At 40.0% G+C, this 21,836-nt stretch overlaps 1 protein-coding gene across 1 annotated transcript; it reads right to left on the reverse strand.

Moving 5' to 3' along the window:
- Positions 1 to 340: 340 nt before the first annotated feature.
- Positions 341 to 18,296, reverse strand: metrnla (meteorin like, glial cell differentiation regulator a). The gene is made up of 4 exons (XM_036567387.1): positions 17,883 to 18,296; positions 11,703 to 12,091; positions 4,525 to 4,584; positions 341 to 3,007 (listed from the first exon to the last, which is right to left on the reverse strand). Exons 1-4 carry the CDS (start codon positions 17,978 to 17,980, stop codon positions 2,694 to 2,696), a joined length of 861 nt encoding a protein of 286 aa, XP_036423280.1. The 5' UTR covers positions 17,981 to 18,296; the 3' UTR covers positions 341 to 2,693.
- Positions 18,297 to 21,836: the final 3,540 nt, after the last annotated feature.

The following is a 21,836-nucleotide window of genomic DNA, read 5'->3' on the forward strand; positions in this document are numbered from 1 at the left end:
TTAAGATGCATAGATTAGGATGCCCAGAAATAATGTTACCAATACATTGACCTATCACGTCATCCCCTAAGGACTTACTGAGGAATGACAGAAAAATATCAAAGCTGCTTTGGCTCCCATAGCTTATCCCACTTAGGAATGGCCTTAAAGGGATGATGGAGCACGGTGCAGGTTTTGGTTGTCTGACTAACAGAAAGCTTATAAACACACACTCTGCCATGTGTATAATCACTTGTGGTAATACGGCTCTGAAGATATTTGCAGCAGTGCAGAATTTTTATGAAAACGATACCATGCAGCTGTGTTAATTTACAGGAAAAAAAAAAAACACATGGATTGATTCCGCAGAGAAAAATGGTTTAATCTCTGAAGAAAAAAAAAACATCTTTGCAATTCAGCTGCCTGAAAACAAGGCGCAGCTGAGAATCGCACTTCAAAAACTTTTCTTACAAAATAAAATTAAAATAAAAAGCAGGGTTTTTTTTCTTCTTCAATACATTTCTGTCATAAGAAACAACTGCAAAACTGTACAAACAAGCTTTTTACAAAAGCATTTGAGACTTCCATTGTAGAATGTTCTTTCACATTTCTTTCTTTTTTTTTGTTTACACATTTACCATGGAGGTCTGCTACATTGTGACCATCAACCTTAAGGCATAAAAATACAAGAAAATGTCATTTTTAAGACATTTTAAGAGACGAGGGCGACGAAGAGGGAAGTGGCTCGGGGAGCGCAAGTCCAACTTTAGCCCTCTGTACAGATTTGAGAGTTCCTGTCGTGGAAAGCAGAAGGAGAGAAAGTGAGAAGTTTGAGGCAGAGTCTGCTGTGCCTGGTTACATAAAAACCCATTCTGATCCCTTGATTATCCCTTAAGGAAAAGGTCGGAGACCACCCTTCACTTACTTCATTTCCAGTCAAAACAGCCATTAAATACAAGCTGCTCATTTGTCAGGACATGTTTCTGAGGAGATGTAAGATAATTCACTTGCGTAAGGAAGGAGAAAGTCAAATGAAAATAGGTGAAGAAACAGGAGTTTCCAAAAGTGACAAAAACAATTAAAAAATTAATATGTCTGAGTTTAGAAAATGCAACCAACTTCTAAGACTGAACTTTTGGGGGTGTTGAAAGGCATCACAACAGATTTCTTTAAAAAACTGAAAAGAATTAATTCTGTAATAAAGGCAAAGTCTGGATAAACTAAATACTTAAAACATTTGGCCTTATATTTAGTTTCTCAGACTTCTGTGTAATTTGACTATATTTCTATGCATTCCTTTGTTTCCTGACACTAAAAGATGACAATATTTTATATAAAAAGAAAACAAAAAACACTTAATGGCTGTTTTGACTGGAAATTAAATAAATGAAGGGTGAATTTTGCACAGAACTGTAAGCCTGTTGCATAAAGCAAAATGTTTTAAAATGTTTTCCTCTCTTAAAGCTCTTAAATACTTTACTGCAGTTTTTGCTGCATTTGCTAGGGAGTTTTAATGCTGATATTCACTTTATAGTGCTCTGTCACTCTGTCACATAACACAAAATGCTGTGTTATGTGAATAGTACATAACACAGCAACTACCCAAACAATTCCAGTTACAGAAAAATCATAGTGCAATTAAAACTTGCATTATCTGCAGAAGTGCATGTTTGTTGAGTCAATAATTTTTGTTAAATCACAAAACACATCTACTTGTCTCCATTCAAATGATGTACGGGGTTTTCTCTGTCAAAACGCTCTTTGTGGGACACTGCATTCATTGGTGTGGTGTAATGTGAAAAATGTCATTTCAGAGAAACTTACCAAGCCAGAATAGTTCACAGTGGTGGTAATAGGAACCAGACGTCTTTAGAGTTTAACGCCTATAAAAGCTACATCACAGAAAGCGACTACACAAAATGTTGACAAATATGTTACTTGGTTCTCTGAGACTGGCTGTGTTACGTTTTTGGCCTAAAATATTCTTTTATACATGCATGGTGAGCTACATGCAGGGTGTTGTGAGGCCTCAAAGAAAACTTCTTCTTTCAGATTTACCACTATTTCATCACTACATATAAAACACTAAAGACATTGAGACTCCTGGTTCCTATCACCACCACTGTAAAGAAATAAGTCTGTAAGTTTCTCTACAATGAACCAGTTCACATCAAATCACTCTCAATGATTGTTTACTTTGTACACTAAGGCACAGGACTACACTTAAGGAGGGCCTTCTAAGGATTAGAGCTGACTGATGTGAACAATATACCGGTATTGTGATTATATTGCTACATACAGCAATTGGGATATGCTTGAAAGTTTTTAAAATGTACTGGTATCAGCCATAAACATAGTTGAAGATTGGCCTGCATTAGTGTGACCAAAACAATTATCATTAGATTATACACCCACAGAAACATTCATTTGGCTACTCAGCATATTGCAGCCTTCTGTGATTTAAGTAATGCGAACAGAAACATCACAATAACAATTAACAGACAATATATTGTGCAGCCCTATCATTGGAAAAACTTAAGGAAATAATTTAAGAAAATACTGAACTTTTAGGGTTTTTATGCAACCGGGCACCGATTTATAAACTCAGCAGTCCACATGGAGAGACAGGGACAAAGACAGGCTGTTTCTGTCTGGGTTCCTCCAGACGAGGCTGTTTGTGTGGTTTTCTGGAAAGTAAAGTCACAGTGTTTCTCTCAGTCTGTGTCTATGTGGCAGGGGTTGGTCCCTCGCTCTTGTGCGTCCTGGTACAGCTGAAGGAAGTCCCTGTATCTCGGGGCACAGCTCAGCCACGCCTCCCCGAAACGCACTGTCCCAATAAAGAGGAACTCGCCCTCGCCCGGCTTCACCCCACACTTGCGGGGCATCTTCACCCGGCCTGTGAAACGCTTGGCCCGTCCGCCTCCAGACACAAACACCTGACTCTTCTGCCTGTACAGACGAGTCAGTGTCACGGCAACTGATGTCTGCTCTTCCTCCTGCTCCACCCCCAGAATGCTGCCGCGGCCCACTGCAGAGAGAGAGAGAGAGAGAGAGAGAGAGAGAGTATGTGAATGTTAGAAGACTTAAAAACCTATATTACATTGTTTTCCCTGTCATAGTAACAGTGTGAAACCATGGTAACCAAAACTGTTAGCTTGAGATGTTCACAAGTTACTTCATGTGAGTCCAAGTTGTGTTTTTAGTCTCTGGGGTATGAGTGCGAGTTGAGTCTTGAGTCTTTAGTTGAAAATTTAGTTTAGTCTCATTATTAGCTGTAGGCACTACGAAAGTACAGCCCTACTAAATACAGCCTCAAATAATGAGCCTTTATTATAGGAAATCCTTCAGTCTGAACGACTAACCTGGAGTACTTCACACAGTAAATGAGGTTTTTAAAGGAAAAAAGCAAAACAACTTAAAACGGTTGGTTAGTCTGTATAGCAAACAGTTCATACAGCAAATATACTAGCTAACTAGTGTAAAAGCTAATCCTTACGTCTCGAATCCAAGTCAGTGAGGGTGAGTCTGAGATGAGTTACGAGTCAGTTAAAGGTGAGTCTGAGTTATGAGTCAGTTAAAGGTGAGCCTGAGCTGAGTTACAAGTCAGTTAAGGGTGAGTCAAAGTTACGAGTCAGTTAAGGGTGAGTCCGAGTTGAGTTACGAGTCAGTTATAGGTGAGTCCGAGCTGAGTTATAAGTCAGTTAAGGGCGAGTGTGAGTTGAGTTACGAGTCAGTTAAAGGTGAGTCCGAGTTGAGTTTCAAGTCAGTTAAGTTTGAGTCCAAGTTGAGTTATAATTTAGTTAAGTGTGAGGCAGAGTTGAGTTACGAGTCAGCTAATGGTGAGTCCGAGTTGAGTTACGAGTCAGTTAAGGGCGAGTCCAAGTGAAATTACAAGTCAGTTAAAGGTGAGTCCGAATTGAGTTATGAGTCAGTTAAGGGTGAGTACGAGTTGAGTTACAAGTCAGTTAAGTGTGAATCCGAGCCGAGTTACGAGTCAGTTAAGGGCCAGTCCATGTCAAGTCAGTTAAAATGTGACCTGAGTGTGACTCAATCCGAGTCACTGTCTCTGCTGATAGCCATAAGTAGTACAGGCAAAATTGCTAAGACAGGTATCTAAGGCAGTATAGTAACATACTATATAGCTTGTCAAAAATATGTGAACACCTTTCATTTTCAAAATGTTTTTAATAAATGAGGATATTTTCTTTGTTACTTTGCAACAACTTCACATATTAAACAGGAGGCAGTTTAGATCTTGCTATCTTTCTTAGTAAAAACTTTAGTTAAAAAAAACAGTTTGCTTTGTTGGAAATATTACCAAACCTCACCCATTTTATTCCACTGTTGTGATGTCCGAATGATTAAGTGAACACAAAAAAAATCACTAGTTGTTGACTGAATATTACTTGGATTTATTTTAATATTAATATTTTGTTTGGGTTAAATAAATGCTTACTGTTTAGATAATTCGCATTTTAATTATAATTTTGTCAGGTGGCTAAAACGTTTGCACAGTAGCTAACGATAGTAGAAAGTGTTGCTTACCAAAGTCGCTGGTACAGACAGCCAGAAGCAGTTCAGCATCAGTGCAAGGCTGGCAGGATGCTGTAGGGAACAACACATACATTCATGAGTCAAATCAGAAACATGACTCTGTGACAAACTTAAGCACCAGAACATGGGAGGGCCGAGCTGTTAAACATGATAACCAATGACCTTGAGCGTTCTATTGCTTTCATTCAACTGTTTTGCCAAAGTAAAGAAAAAAGGAGCACAAAAAAGCATGAAACAATGTTTCAATTATATTGTTTTCATCATCGAAAGTTACCACAAGTGGCATGTTTTGACCATCATTGTTACTTAGTAACCATCAGTCAGTGGAATGATACAGGTTATCTGTTGTTATCACATATAATAACTCTACAATCTTTTCAATCAATCAGATTGTGTGGTCACAACTAACTATTGTATAAAAACCACTAATCATTCCTGGACCTACAATCCAGATCACAGATTATTCTTCCAGGGCTTGTAACAATGGCCTTAATCACAAACCTGAGCTGCCTGCAGGATTTTTCATTGTGCAATGTGCAGAAAGAGCTGGCTTTTATAGAGCTTGTTTGTTTAATTTGTGCATGAGATCACACTGGCTGTGAGGCCATTGCTGCCCACAGTTTCATTACTTAACAAAGACCTGCTGCTAAATCACAAACACACTGAGCTCTGTGCCTCAGGCACAAGCCACACGTACGCAAGGACACACACACACACATATACACACACACACATACACATGTATAATACTGTGTAAAAGTCAGAGACTTCCTTCATTTATTTAATTTCCAGTCAAAATCGCAAAGTGCAAGTTATTCAGTTTTCAGGAGATATTTCTGAGGAGATGAGATACGAGATAACCCACTTGCATAAAGAAGGGAAAGGTCAAAGGAAAATATGGAAATAGGACCCCTAACAACCTGCAATGGCTGGTAGACCACCAAATCTGTCACCAGCACTTTCATCTTGGAGAGAGAGGAGAAAATCAAGCTCCACTCTTGTTTCAGATCTAAAAAATCCACAGGTGTTTCTGTCCATCCTTCCACTGTGAGAAAACAACTCAACACTATGAGTCTGAATGTGGACATGTGGCTGTGAAGAAGCCCTTACTGAGAAAAGAAAACAAAAAAGCTGCTGGTGTTCTCAGAACAATAGACTGGCCACCCCAGAGTCCAGACCTCAACATCACTGAATACATCTGGCATTACTTGGATTGCGAAAAGCAGAAAATGCAACCAACTTCTAAGACTGAACTTCCCTACAGATTTCTTTGAAAAACAGAAAGCAAAAAGAGTGAAAACTGCAATGTCACTTCCTTAAATATATCCCAATGCTGAAAAAAAAAGTTTATTCAATGGATGTTTTTACTGGAAATGAAATAAATGCTGCAGATGGTTATTTATTGACCCTACACTACTGACTGTCCTTGCATTCATGGTTTTCTGATTTCCAGGCACACTGAGCCATTCAGCTACATGTAGTAAAAACTCCTCATTAAAACACAAAAGCAACAGGCCCAAGGGGGCGGGATCACCTTGAAAAGAGAGCTGCCACTAAAAACACACATACAGAGAGCCTGCACACTCCACAGCAAATGAGAACCAGCTGATTCTATCTGAAAACAATGCAGCACTATGACCAGCAGCACTAGTGAAAACTTTAAGAGGATTGTGCACTAGTACACTGTAAGACGCTTAAAGCACTGCGTGTAAGCTAATGACAAGGCACGGCAAAAAAAGCTCCATGTGATTCCAAGAAAGCAATCATTGCAACTGAAACTGCAGTTTATTTGTCTTCTTGAATTAAAGCAGTGCCCAAAGCCACAGCTCCTGAAACACTGCGACACTGTGTGTGTTGGCAACTCTGACTGGGGGGAGTCTTATGGAAGTGTTGAGCTGGCACAGGGCGCGCTTGCTGCTGTCAGGTCAAACCCTGTCTTTTCCGTTGTATGAACATTTGGTGATGAATGGACCAATAGAAATGGTCAAAACGTCTTAAATAGTTATACGTATATAATTCCATATACTTAATATATCAATATACGTTAAAATATATTTTTTTTAACCATCTAGGGATGAGTCATAATTTTCAAATATTCAACCAGTCATGAAAGTTTAAAACATTGGACTTTAGGTAAGCAAATTAGCTTCTTGCTAACGTTATGTATTGTTATATTTAAGAACTATAGATGTCTGAACTTTCTGGAACCTGAAGAACCTTATGTCTTTATGTTTTTGTCAGAGTTTCTTATCTGTTTCGTCTAAAGAAAGAAGCATAAAAACTACAAGCCACCTCTTTAGCCACCTAATTAGCAAGCTAACTCATTAACCTAACTTGCAAGCTCCCTAGCCAGCTAGCTAATGTTAGCTCTGCTAGGTACTGTACTATCTCGCTCAGGAGAAATACAGACTACTAACAGACCTTATCTGAATGAATCAAACAGTAGCATCTGCAGTTCTTTTAAGGGATTTGTTCTGTTTTGTGAGCTGAAATTTGAGTGGTGCACAATGCTGTACCACTCTGGAAAAGGGTGCGCTTTGGGGGTTAGCTAATGTTAGCTAACTGCACACAGAAACACTAAGAAGGCTTGTTAGGGTTTAAATAATTGACTGCGGCTAATTATAGTCAATGATTTTTGTACCATTTTCAACAGTTTTGCTTAGTTTTATGAACTGAAGTGGAAAAACCGATTGGTGTTCTCAACATGGCTCAGGGAGGAGCTGAAGGCATGGATAGCATCTGACAACAGTGACTGGTTAACAGGAATGTTGTTTCAGCAAAAACAAAGGGACATGCTGTTCTTCTGTATGCAGGTCTATTACAAAATTCAACACGGTTCAAGATGTGTGGTGTAGCGAAAAGCCTGAGCCTCCGACATTCAGGTGCCTGAGTGGACGGATTTATGTACTGCCGTTTGCTTTAGTGTGGACCGGGGTGCGGTCAGGACATGGCAGGGCTGAGGACTGCTCTGTCAGCAACAGCAACGGCAGGCTGTGGTCAGAAAGCTCTCAGATCCTCCACACATGGCCGAAACGTTTAGCCGTCTGTTAGTGCAGGTGGGTAAGGGCCTTACAAACAACACTGGGGTGGTGGTGGTGGTAGGGGGGTATTAACAAGCATGGCATAATGAGTTTACGAGGGCAGAAGTGCAGGGTTCACAAAGGGGGAGAGAGAGAGCAAGATATTTTTGCTGTTTGCCCTTCTTTCCACGCATTGACTTGAATAGTTTCTTCCAGGAGAGCCACAGCAAGAAAAGTGATTTAAAATAGCTGCCTATCTTCACACAGCTTCAAGAGCATGACCCTTTTAGCATATGGGTTATTTTGGGGAAAGGCTTGTCTGGGCTGGAGGATGGCTGAGTGTGTACAGCGAGTCAAAGGTCAGCTGCTGTTGCAATCCAAGGCACAGCGCACCATTGACAGGGTCAGAGGCCATCCAGGCATGCGCTTACCAACAGCAGCTGACGGCCCAGGTTTCAGGGTCTGTAACCTCTCAGCTGACTGTGTAGGGCTGGGCGATATCACAGCTTTATCACAATACATTTTGCCATTTCATTTGATTTTAATAACTATTAATAATCATTGTATGCATTTCCTAACGCTCAAATTTGAACTCTAAGTAGTATTTCCTTGTCCACATTTTAACTGAATAATGATCTCTTTTTTTTCCTCACTCATGACCTTTTTTGCACTTCATAAGTTCAACACTGAAAATAGCTAGCCAACTAACTCTCATGACTCTCCTAATAGCTCTACTAGTTTGTGCTGTTGCAAGTGAATGGCTAGACTTCTTCTCCCTTGAGAATATTACAGAAACATCGCTTGCTTGTGTACCAATCAAGCAGCTGTTCAAAGTTCAAGCTCTTGCTGCTAATACTGAATTGAGTAAAAGAACGACACATTTCATTTTCCTGAAAATACCTCAAATGTGTTTCTAAAAAAGTTTGATTTTTTAGAATTATCGCTATCGATTTATCACCCAGGCCCACTGTCCAGATATTGATCTGGAGCATTCCTTACTGTGGCGTGCATCATCGTGACGTTTGCCGCCATAGCCTTTCTTGTTGTGGCGTTTGTCGCCGTGGCATTTGTCACCATGGTGTTTGTTGCCGTGGAGTTTGTCTCTGATCGCTAGCTCAGAATCTGGAGAGCAGAAGTCTTTCCCTCTCCGAGTTCTGCTGTGGCTCTGATGTCGGAAAGTTGAAAAGGAACCGCAGGAATGGGCTGGCATCTGAGTCAGCAGCCCTGACCGGCCCACAAAAACGCTGCACAGCCGTCAGCTCAACCACTTCACACACAGCCAGGGGCTGCAGGAATGGGGGGACAGGATCCCTTCAACATCTGGACCCCGCTGCATTCCTCGCTAATGGAGGAAAGCTTCATAAGCTCCATTCTTCTTGCCATCCCCACCACTTCAGAAAAGAGGAGAAGAGAGGGGAAAAGAGGAGCGGAGAGGAAGACAGAGTTGGCAAAAAAGATGAAGATAAAATGTCCTCCCAACATCTGGTGTCAGACACATTCCACGGTGATGGAGAGCAGCGCGGTCCCAGCTCAGCAGGTTAGCTCTCGTGAGCTGAAGAAAGACAACAACCCGACTGCAGAAAGAAAAACAGGTCACCTTACAGACCTGAGGGATTCACTGCACGCCTGGATTCTTGGGTTAGCCAGCTTAAGTTGACGCCAAGTAGAGCTTTGCAGTTCTGCCTAAGATCATAACTGTTTTTCATTTTGAGCAATACCGCTATTGCTTAATATTGGAGATGCAATCAGTAACTGTGATTCATCATCACTGGCACAAATAAAATACAAGTATAAATCTGACTAGGATCCAGTGAACATACAATATATGTCCCAAAAGTATCTAGACACCACTTCCAATGAATGATTTCAGCTACTTTCAGGTGCAGCCATTGCTGACACAGGCGTTCAACTGCACACACAGCTTGTATAATCTCCTTAGAAAAGTACTGACCAATAGAGTGGGGCGCTCTAGAGCAGTCAGACATGAGTCTACGGTCACCATGTCTAATGCCAAATGTTGGCTAGAGGGGTATAGAGCCCCCCAGCATTGGGCTATGGAGCAGTGAAACTGTATTCTCTGGGGTGATGGAGCTCCATCTAATACTACCGAGATGTTTTGCAGTGGAATTTGTGATCTAGAACTAGTTATCCAGTGCTAAATGCAATCAAATCCTCATAGCAATGTTTCAACATATATTGTAAAGCCTTCCCTGAAGAGGCATTTACTGCAGCAAAAGGGAGACAAACCCCCCTATTAATATCCTTGCAGAAATGCTGGATGAGCAGGTGTTTACAGTCTAGTATAGTACAGTAGGACAAGCCATGTACAGGGAAATGAAACACTTGTCAAGACCAAACTTTCCATTTTGCTTAATTGCGGCCTCGGTTCTAAGCCTTGGGTGAAATTTGCACAATTTTTCCTCTACCCCAAATTCCGTCGCTCAGCCAAGGCATTTTTGGCCTCCAAGTGCAGCTAAAAAAGCAGTTAGCATTGTGCAAACTGCATGCCTAAATCATCAGACACTCGCCTCAAACCGTGTCAAATTGTTGTGTAATCTCAAACAGACTTGCTTATGTGGTTTTGGACACTGTATGACATTTATTGATAATAACGGAAAATATTATTGACAACGCTGAGTTCCCTTTCTAGCCCCAGCAGTACATACTGGTATAGCTGTATCTCTTCACTGTCCAAAGAAAAACAAGTATCTCCAAATTAAACTTTGCATGTAAGTATGTAAAGAGGTTTTATTCCAAGTGATCTTGGAATTTCTATTTCCATTTCTATTTGTCCATTAATCATGACATTTTGACACAGTACAAAGGGCAGCTGCTGTGTTCAAATAATGTAGAAAAATAAACATTGAGAAAAATGGAGATAAATGTTTTTTTTTTTGGACAGCGAAGATATCTCCAGTCCAACTGCTGGACGCCAAACATGTGGCTAATAGAGTGCAACCTGAATCTCGCTGAATCCTTCTACATCCTGAGACAAACTGGCCTCAACAAACCACAGGCAAATACCATACAGAGGCTTCCAGCCTCAAAATACCATTTCACTATCCACCCGTACCCACACCATTAATGACCGCTGTTTATCAATCCTAGTTTGACATGCTAACTCTGAGGACGTGCAATGAGAAACATGTACTGAAGAGAGACATTTTTGTTTTGTTTGGAGTAAAAAAACAAAGCCACCTCGTATTAGCGCTGCTTGAAGCCGTGCGATTTTGGCAGGTGCGCAGTAGGAAAATAAGAAAACCCCTGTTTTGAAAATGAGGTGGGCTCCCCACCCAGCGCACATCACGAGTATCAGCAAGCAGCTGCCCACAGCGGCTCAGCGGGACTCTGACGTACACTGGATCGCTAGGAAAACAAACTATATGCCGTTTCACTATCTAACAGCAAACACGGTTCATATTGCAGTGGCTGCGCTGTTAAAGGATTAAAGTTAAGAAAAATTAGGGCTGGGACGAAGTCATTTGAAAAATCAATAAATCAGCCCTAAAAAAATAACTGCAGTTTTCCCCTCAACATTACTATGTTGTGAAATGTGAATTTTATTCACATGCAACTGATTAGCGCATCTGCGTCATGTAAATTCAAAGCACCATTATTTTCAGTATCTTCTGTTCATTTTTATGAATAACAGTATGTCGTACAGTGTCTAAACCCACATGAGCAAGTCTGTTTGCATTTACTTAACAACTCAGCTGGCTACCAGTGACCTTGAAGTGTGAATTTCCATAGATTTGTTTGAGGAAAGTGATAATTTAGTTATGCTAATTGGAAGAGTATGAACTTCCATTACTTGTTGACTACATTATTACCAGTTCAAAACTAAAGATGATATTAAACATGACATTAAGTGTAAGTGGAAAATTGTGTGGATCTGATTTCTCCCCAAAAACATTCATTTAAACCATGTGGATCCAGAGATACTTTCTGAGGTAAAGATATCAGTTACTAAATGAGAAAATGTACATTTTCCATTCACTCATTCAAAACAAACAAACGCTAAGTAGAGGCCACATTAATAACCCTTTACCCTGAAACCACAGCAACAGAACGATTATAGAAGAACACATGAAGGGAATATAAACTTGCAAATCCAGAGGAGAGATAAAACAAAACAACTGTCCATCGTACCAGACAGTGAATTGGGGTCCACTCCAGGCCTGTGGCTGACCAGTTCATACTGGAAGGCCGTGATTTTTCGGCTGATGTCTCTCTGGGGCAGGGCTTCGATGAAGAGCGCTCCCTCCTGGATACTGAAGCAGTGCACCTTCCCTTCAGCCTGCTCGCGTTCGCGGAGCAGCAGCCGCAGCTTACCCAGTCGGTCCAGGTAGATATGGGTTCCACTGGACTCGCGGGACGGCTTGATGCAGACGGAGAGCAGGCCAGCGGCTGGGGAGGCCGTGTTGGGTCGCAGGTTGACGATGATGGCCCCAGTTGGGTACAGCCACTCCAGGGAGCCCTGTGAGCACCGGAGATACACCTGCTCCACGTCCCGCGTATGTCCTTCATGGGTCAGCCCACTGCAGGATAAACAAGGGGGGGTAGGAACATTAAAGAAGATGTAGGGGGGAAATTTTAAATTCAGATGTGCTTTAACTTTGAGAGGTCGCAGATATCACCACAATAACAAAATCCATGGTGTAATTTGATACTATTTCTCAGTCACAGGTCACTGAATCCAACAGAGAAAATCTGTGGAAAGTGCAGATTCTAAACTTTCAATCCACATTTGTGTTTCTAAGCAGATATTTTATTCATATTTCAATTAAATGAAAAGTTATCATTGTCTATAGTCTTGTTATGCAGAAAAAAAGTACAAACTTGAACCTGTCAATGGCAAATACAGATGTAAATGTAATTCATTAGGCAACTAAGTGTAATTTACCTTGTAATTATGACATTTTTATACATCATTACAATACAGGACTTTTCATGAAACTCTTGTTTGATTTTTTTTATAAGACGTTTCTTTGGTGAGCTGTTATCCACTGAAGTCCACTGAATGACGGTGGTTGGAAATACTGTCAGTTTCACTTTTTAATAAAGACTAAGCATCAAAAGAAACTTCAGCACTTTAAGCTAATGACTGAGAAGGGTTTGTGCCTGAACTGCCTCCAAGCCGAGCCTCATGCCAGAGGATTGTCTCGGGGCTGAAAGAATGCAGTTAATATCTTCATATCCGCTCACACAAGGTGTTACAGCCATGCGCATAACCTGCTGCATGACCAGTCACGTGAAGACCACAGCTAGACCGATCTTTACACAACCGCACATACTAGACTGGGAATGGCACAGTATAAAGATTTCTGGTCCCAAAGCTGTCAAACAAGACACATTTATTACAGGCGATTATTTGCATTTGTCTTATTTACCCAAATTTGACCTTAAACAAAGATTTTTTTGCCATTGTGTTATAGCCATATGATTTGTATGTTTTACTTGTAATAATTATATTTAATACTTTCAATAATTCAATAACATTCTTTTCATCATGTGGATGCAGCATTCACATGAACTTGAACTAGGGTTAAACAATTTGGGGGGAATATCAAATTGCAGCTTTTCTGGCTACTATTGCAACTGTGATTTATATGCTATTATTTTCTATAAACTCAACTCCAGGCCTGTTTTCCACCAAGAAGGCCAGCACATCCATTCATCTATTGTTTTGGACTTGATGCTTGATTTTTTTCTGGTGAACCTCTTATATTACTTTATAACAGCAAAAATCCTTTACAGTTTAAGTAAATTATACCCAGCACATATTCTGTTTACTATTCAGATTATAACGGTGTAAACATGTTTTAGTGGTGCAAGCTTTGTAGTAAGACTGTAAACCTACAGTCTGTAACTGTACATCGTTTTCAGATTTATTAAAATGTGAAACACCATTGGATTTCATACTGTGTTATACACCATATGTCCACTATATGTCCTACTCATGCAAGGTTTCTTCTGAAAATAGGGAGTTTGTTCCTCCTTTGCTTCAGTAACAGCCTCTACCCTTCTGAAAAGACTTTACACTAGATGTTGGAACATTGCAGTGAGGATATGACTGCATTCAGCCACAAGAGTAGTGGTAAGGTCAGGTACTGATGCTGAATGACAGACACTTCAGCTCATCCCAAAGGTATTGGATAAAGCTTCATCACACCAGAGAACACAATGCTGGGGGGCTTTATACCCTCCTAACCAACACTTGGAATTGGGCATGGTGACCGTAGGCTCATGTGCGGCTGCTCCAGAGTGTCCCATTTTACTGGCACTGCTTTTCTGTGGAGATTATACAAACTGTGTGCATTAAACTAGCTGAATTCACCAATTAGAAGGCTGTCTGGATACTTTTTGCCATATAGTGTATCACTAAACCCAGTAACCCACCCATCCCTAGCACACAGACACACTCTCATCCACACTTTCTCTTTGTCACAACCGTTCCCTCCAACGCTTTGGCAAGGCCGACCACTGGCGCGCTGCCTTGGGTAGGATTTTTGAAACCGAAGTCAATGAATCCCGGGGACGCACAAGCCTCGGCACAGACGAGTGCTGAAACAGTAGCCGAGGCCAGAGCATGCAAGTGCAAATGCAGGTCACGCACCCAACCTCCCCCAGCTTTCAGCTCCTCAAAGAGCCTGGAAGCTCCCCGTCCGGCACAAAGAGCCCCTCTCCACCACCCCGGCCGCCATCCTCCACAGGGCTGCAGCCTGAGCTCAGCGGCTCACTTCCAGCTCCGCACAGAAAAAAGAGCCATCTGCCTCCAGGGATACTGGGTATAAAACCCCATGATAATTATACAGTTTCAGATTTTAATCATTCTGATAAACACATACAATCGCTGCCTTTTTAAAAAGTCGCAGTGAAAGGAAATAATGCATATTGCGTTGCGTTATGAGGAAATCTGAGAGGTTCAATAAAAACTGGATCAATGTGGTGAAATTTTAATGTGCTTTTCAACCTCTTAAATGGGATGCAAACTTTTATTGCACACCAAAATAAATTCATGTGGAATTCCACAGATTTTTCTAAATGTCTCCAAAACCGCCATTAAAGATACAGGCGTATTTTGAGCGTTTATATGTACCTTTCTGCCATCTGTGTTGTAGCTTTTAGAGACATTTAACTAAAAATTCAGACGTCTGGTTCCTATCACCACCACTGTGAACAACTATGACTTGGTAAATTAGTCTGGAATGGAGCATTTCACATTAAACCACCCTGAATGACTTTGTTTATCATACATCTTACCAAATGAATAATGCAGAAGTGTTGCAAGAATTCCCCTTTAAGCTGGTCTGTACTGTAGTCCATGAAGTTACTGAATAAAAAGCCTTAGGAAGTAACAAGCCTGGTATTTTTAGGGGCTGAACAGTAACCTTATACTTTAACAACAACATGATAATACTAAATACTAGAGGATGATGTGTATCTTCTATGCTGGTAATAGCAGTGTTGATAGAAAGTAAAAACTCTTTTTTTTTACCTGTTTACCTGCAATGAATGTCATTTGCAGCCTAATTTAGAATGCATTGAAATAACAGTTTAAATATATAAAAAACTAAATAAATTGTGAGATTCCTTTCTGGAAACGTCCTTTCTGTCTGGGTAACGTTTACACTGCTGTGTAAGATTCCTCTGTCAGGATTGTAAGACATTTCTTTTAGCATAGAGAACCAGTACTACCTTAAAATGAAACATCATCTGATAAGAAGCTAAGACTGTGGTGTTGAATTCTATCCATTCCCGCCTAACACTCCTGAAAACCGTTATAATTCTGATCACTGACATCTAGATAAGAAAAACTGCACATCATCCCATCCCTATCTGCCTTGTAGGCTCCAGTAATCCTGGATCACTGGATGTGGGCTAGCTGGAGACACCCAATCTCAGACAGCTTGGTTACCAAAACGAGTCATGGTGACTAAAATGGACGTGAATAACATGGCGAGAGCTGCACATGTGCAGCGCAGGCCCAAGGGAGCAACTCCTCTTTAATTAAGAGAGTCTGAAACACATCAGTGCTGTGTGCTGTAATGAGAGACCATCTTAAGGCCTGGCTAATCAACACCAGATTACTGTCACAGACTAAAAAGTGCTCCATGTTCAATCTCACACTATTGGGCTTTTATTGTGGTGGCACTGGTGAGGAGAGCCACCTAGTTTATTGCTATACTTCTTTTTAATGGGGCCAACTATTAGAAATGACAGAGGAAAGAAAAACAAACATGGTGCAGTAAAAAGGGCAGCAACTTCAGTGGCCTGAGGTAATTAACAAGCTATTTAAAAAAATGTATTACTGTGAAGTAGCATATAATATAACCTATGTTTATTGGTCAATAAGTGTATTATAGACTGTAGGCATAGATTTCCAGGCCTATTACAGGTCACGTCATCCAACTTTCTCTCTTACTTTCATATATGATATATAACTACATCCATGTCTGCTATGGTCACTACAAAACTCCTGAGATACCATTTAAAGACTGTTATTTCTTGCCAGAAGCACTTTTTTTCGAGGAAACAAGTAAACAAACTCTTGGAACAAAAATAGAACATATAACAAATAAAGAGTACATAATAAATACATCATTTTCATTTAAAAGAGAGAATTCAGTCATTTGATAATTACTAATAATGTATTTTGGTGTGGTTCCCCTACAGAGAAAAAGCAGTAGAAGGCCTACAGTAAGAGTAAGAGTGAGAGTCACAATTCAGTAGAAATGTCAGAAAAAGACTGGGTGAAATTAGTCATGCAGCTGGACAGCAAATGGGGGAAATCAGAGCTTAAAGACAGAAAGCTGTGAAAATGAGAGCAACAATCAAAACGGCCATTACTTCCAGTGCAACTACTACTAATAATAACATGCTAATAATAAAATAGGCATTGGCTACTATGTGTGATACTGCTACTATTACTCAATCTTCTAATAATAGTAATAATAACAATAATAATAATGACTGGCTACTAAGGATGGGTAATATGACATTTATCATTACTTTGATGCTTTGTTGAGCACATATTGTCACTAGTAGTTAAAGAACACTGAACAACTTCAATTTCACTACTGGTTTTGTCTTTTTTCTCATTTTCTAAGTGACCAATGGAGAAAAACAAAATATTATGCATATCATTTATCATAAAAATGTCTTTAAGTATCCTTATCTTATATTTTTTGCCCACCTCCTGGCTTCTACACTGTTAAAAAAGATGGTTCTTCAAAGGTTCTTTAGTAATGGGAATGGACCTATTTAGAACCATGAGTTCTACAAAGAATCACTTCATCTCTGCATGGTGAAATGGTTCGTCAGATTGATGGAGAATGTGTTGTATATGGTTCTAGATAGAAACTTTTTGAAAATGGTTCTAGGACGCACCAGAAAGGGATCTTCTACATGCTTAAAAAAGATGGTTCTTCAAGGATTCTTTACTAAGACAATAGTTCTGTACAGAACCATGAACACTCAAAGAACCATTTGCATGCTTAAATGGTTCTTTGCATGGTGAAACAGTTCTTCAGATTGATGGAGAATGTGATGTATATGGTTCTAGATAGAACCTTTTTGAAATGGTTCTATAAAGCACCAGAAAGGGTTCTTCTACACACTTAAAAAGACGATTCTTCAAGGGTTCTTAGGTAAAGACAATGGTTCTGTATATCCATTAACACTCTAATAACCATGTGCATGCTTAAATGGTTCTTTGCATGGTGAAATGATTCTTCAAACTGACAGAGAATGTGATGTATATGGTTCTTTATAGAACCTTTCTGAAAATGGGGTTCTGCTGCTATTACGATTTCAAGCTTGTAACAATAGAAGAACCCTTTTGGTGCTTTTTAGAACCATTTTCAGAAATTTGAAATTCTCAATCAATCTGAAGAACCATTTCACCATGCAAAGAACTATTTAAGCATGAAAATGGCTCTATATAGAACTTATGGTTCTAAATTCCCTTTACTAAAGAACTCTTGAAGAACCATCTGTTTTAATAGTGATGGCCACTATCAGAAATAGCAGGAAAAATGAACAAAAATTGACTATTATTTCTACTGCAGTGGTAAAAATGATGACTGACCACTTGCACTACTATGACTCCTAATAATACAGGCCACTACGATTCTGCTCCTACAAGCACCACAACTCATATTCTCAGTTATGTTACTGTCTGTTTTTCGGAAGAGCCGAGGGCTCTACGGCAGTCAGTCCTAAGCACTTCAGCAGTATATCAAGGCAGCCTGTCTGCCCCCCAGAATCCTACAGTAATTACTGGTCAGAAATAAATAACCTCCTCATAATACACAAATGAGCTCGTACCTGCCCCTCCAGCTGCACTGGTCGCTGGAGTACTGCGAGAGCGCGGAGCGGCACAGAGCGAGAGCCGCCAAGAGGCACGCCGAGAGCGGCCAGAGCATGGTGGCCTCCCCGCCCTTCTGCTTTCTTCTCCTGGGGCTTTTCTTTCACACAGCGAGAGGAAAATCCAGCGGCGAGACTCCGGCTGAGCCCCTACATCGTGTTTCCACTCCTATCGGCTCACTTTCAGCAGGTCCAGCTGTACTTTATGTATTTAAAACAGCAGTGCTCGTCCTCCTCCTCCACCTCACTCCATAGTTGGAGATGTGTAACGATACCGAATCGGTGAAGTTGTTTTTCTTTCTCTGTCGTTCACTTCTTCAACTCTTCTTCAACTTCTCCGCTCGGACTCCAGCGCTGCGTTCTTTCGCTCCGCCCGTACTCGAACAGGCCCCGCCCATCTGCGTGCTGATTGGCTAGTAGAGCGGGGACGCGTACAACTGCATCAAACTGTGGGTTATTTTTAATATAAAATACGAAACGCTCCGAATGTGAACTCATCAAAATTAACTACAAAATATACATTTTATAATGAGGTCATTAGATACGTAATTTTTAAACCTCACTATAAGCCTAACCTCGTACTAGGCTGGCTTGAAATATTGAAAAACATCCTTAAGGAACATTAACTATTATGTAAAAATATTGTAAATGCAATATCCATCATTAACTACAGTCACTTCTTTGTTAAAGAATACAAAAGGATCAGCCATAACATTCCTGTCTCTAGTTCCATTTCCTTGCCCACCTCTGCCTCTGCAGACTGTTCTCAAGGAGAGGGCACTAATACTCTAATTAGCTAATTCAATAGTTAGCAAAAATTACAGCTCTAATGCAGCACAATGACACTGTGCATCTACTTCATATTTGTGCGGGCAGTTTTTTAGTATTTAGAAAATGCAAAAATACAGATTTCTAAAGTGTTTTGATACAAATTATTTTTGCAAAATGAAAGTTAAAAATAATACTTTATATTGTAATACATGTAAATACATGCACTAGAAATTCACCTGTGGCTTGTAGTTCACACTCAGAACTAGTAGCCTATCAAGGCGTAGTGGGCGGGGCTTTGTCTTAATATGGGTGGGAAAACAATAACGCTTCATTTCAGCACCAGGCACAAATTAATAGTGGATACAACAGTGACTTATACTTCACTTTTCTTTCTTTCTTTCTTTTTCATGTCTTTCTTGTTTTTTCTTTATTTTCTTCTCTCTCTCTCTTTCTTTTTTCTTCGTCTATCTTCTTTATTTTCTTCTCTCTCTCTCTCTCTCTCTCTCTCTCTCTCATTTCTTATTCTTATTATCCTGTCTTTCTTTCTTTTTTCCTTTCTTTCTTTCTTTCTTTCTTTCTTTCTTTCTTTCTTCTCTCATTCTTTTTCATGTCTTTCTTTCTTTTTTTCTTTATTTTCTTCTCTCTCTCTCTTTCTTGTCTTTCTTTTTCTTTCTTCTTGTCTTTCTTCTTTATTTTCTTCTCTCTCTCTCTCTCTCTCTCTCTCTCTCTCTCTCTCATTTCTTTCTGTGGGCCATCCTGTCTGTCTTTCTTTCTTTCTTTTTGTCTGTCTTCTTTCTGTCTTTCTTACTTTCTGTCTTTGTTTCTTTTCTTCTCTCTCTCTTTCTTTCTTTCTTTCTTTCTGCCGTCCTGTTTTTCTTTCTTTCTTTCTTTCTTTCTTTCTTTCTGGCTTTCTTTGTTTCTTCTCTCTCTTCCTTCTTTCTTTGTTCTCTCTCTCTTTCTTGTCTTTTTTCTTTTTGCTCCTTCTTCCTTCTTTCTCTCTTTCTCTGTTTCTCTTTCTTTCTTTCTTTTTCTTTCTTTCTTGTTTCTTCTCTCCCCCCCGCTCTCTCTCTCTCTCTCTCTCTCTCTCTCTCTCTCTCTCTCTCTGATTTAAGCTTTAGTGTTATTATGTTTATTGTTCAGTTATAGATACTGACTCTCTCTCTTGTCCTTTAGTCCTTTGTATTCTACACTCTGAGCTGCACGTCACTCAACACTTGTCAAAGGAACTTGCAGGGTCTTGTTAAAACATGTGACTGTCGTATTTCCAACCACAACTTCATAGCAGGCTACAGTATCAAACCGCCTCTTCAGGAGCGTCTCAGGTACACAAGAAAATGAACTTACATGAGCAGCTTTTGTATTTACAGCCTGTAATTAAGGTGAACTGTGCAATAATTACAGGTGTAAATGTCTTGCTTCTTTCTCAAATGTTGAAGGTTGTAAGCAGTGTAGCTGGATTTACACTACAGAGAAGAGGACAAGCAGAGCTGAATATGTACTGATTGCTTTATGGAGTGTTTTTCTGAGCTGCTGTAGATGAAAGGTTGTCAACAGCAAACAGCTCTCGTGTTTTTCAGGCTCTTTTTTCCTCTCTAAGTTCAAGTGTGGCCAGATGAAACCCGTTAGACTGGAGAAACTTGAGCTGCCTAAAACAGTTACTTCGAAGAAGTTTTATAAGACATGGCGCTACAAGTTTGCGTGTGTGTGTCAGCATGTGTGTGACGGTATTTGTTTTGATATAGGCGCACGGTTGGCCTGCTGTTGGCCTTGTGAGATGACAAAGCTCCTCCTGAGAACAGCATACATGTTACGACAGGCTGAGCGAGTCAGTGACACCTGCAAAAGTTACACCTGCATCAGTCCGTCTCTGTCTGTTAGTGCGTGAATGTATTTAGCAATCTGTGGTGATCAAATGTCCCCAGGATGACACAAGACTGTAAAAGTGCTTTTGTTTCTCCAGAAATGGCAGCTTTTATTAAAAAATGAAGTAAATGAAGTTGACCCTGAGCTCTGCTTCATCCTGCTTGTGAACGCAGTCACTACAGTAGCTTTATATCATTTGAGAAATATTGCTGAAGCTGAAGCTTTTTCTATCTCAGAGTGACGCAGAGAAACTTTTTCATGCATTTGTTACAAGCAGAGTTGATTACTGTAATGGTCTTCTTACTGGGTTCCCTAAGAAAACAATACATCCTCTACAACTTGTACAAAATGTGGCAGCACTCAAACAAAAACAAAACAGAGAGATCATATGTCATATCTCACTCCCGTTTAGAAAGGACTGCATTGGCTACCTGTATCGCTCAGGGTAGATTTTAAAATTCTGCTACTAGTTTTTAAGGCTCTTTTAAATGACCTTAAAGCACCGCACTTACATCACAGAATGTCTGTCTGTTTATGTTCCAGCATGATCTTAGATCTGCAGACACTGACCTTCTGCAAATACCTTCTGTAAAATACAGAAAACATGGAGAGGCCTTGTTCAGATCTTAGTGCAGCTTTTGATAACATTGACCACAAGATTTTAATTCAACATTTTGAATGCTGGCTTGGCCTCTCTGGCACAGTTTTAGAATGGTTTAAATCGTATTTAGGTAAAAGGCAGTTCATGGTTTCAACTGGAAATTATTCATCAAAAAGATTTGACATTTCTTATTTCTTGTGGAGTCCCTCAACGTTCAGTTTAGGGCCTTTGCTTTTCTCTTTGTACATGCCAGCTCTAGGCGATGACATTAGGAAACAAAATATAAATTGTCATAGCTATGTTGATGACACCCAGTTATACATTTCCATTCCTTCTAATGATCAAGACTCTGAAGACAAGCTTATTAACTGTGCGTCAGATATTTCCCAGTGGATCTTGCAAAATTTTCTACAATTAAATCACAAAAAACAAAAAATGAAATATTGATCATTGGTACCGAAACTCAGAGAAAGCTGCTTTATGAAAAACTTGGTTCTTTAGCTTCTTATACCACATCTGAATAACTAAATCTGGGTGTGATCTTAGACTCTGAGCTCTGTTTTATCCCGCATGTAAACACAGTCACTAAAGAAGCTTCTATCATTTGAGAAATATCACTACAAGTTCAACCTTTTCAATCTCAGAGTGACACAGCAAAACTTGTTCATGCATTTGTTACA

This window comes from Colossoma macropomum, unplaced genomic scaffold (genome assembly GCF_904425465.1).
Source record: "Colossoma macropomum unplaced genomic scaffold, Colossoma_macropomum, whole genome shotgun sequence".
In the NCBI taxonomy this organism is placed as follows: domain Eukaryota; kingdom Metazoa; phylum Chordata; class Actinopteri; order Characiformes; family Serrasalmidae; genus Colossoma; species Colossoma macropomum.

Coding starts and splice junctions, on each gene's coding strand:
- metrnla (XM_036567387.1), bottom strand. CDS start 17,980: ATGCTCTGGCCGCTCTCGGCGTGCCTCTTGGCGGCTCTCGCTCTGTGC. Junction 12,092..17,882: donor CAGTGCAGCTGGAGGGGCAG/GTACGAGCTCAT, acceptor TTTATCCTGCAG/TGGGCTGACCCATGAAGGAC. Junction 3,008..4,524: donor TGTCTGTACCAGCGACTTTG/GTAAGCAACACT, acceptor CTCTCTCTGCAG/TGGGCCGCGGCAGCATTCTG.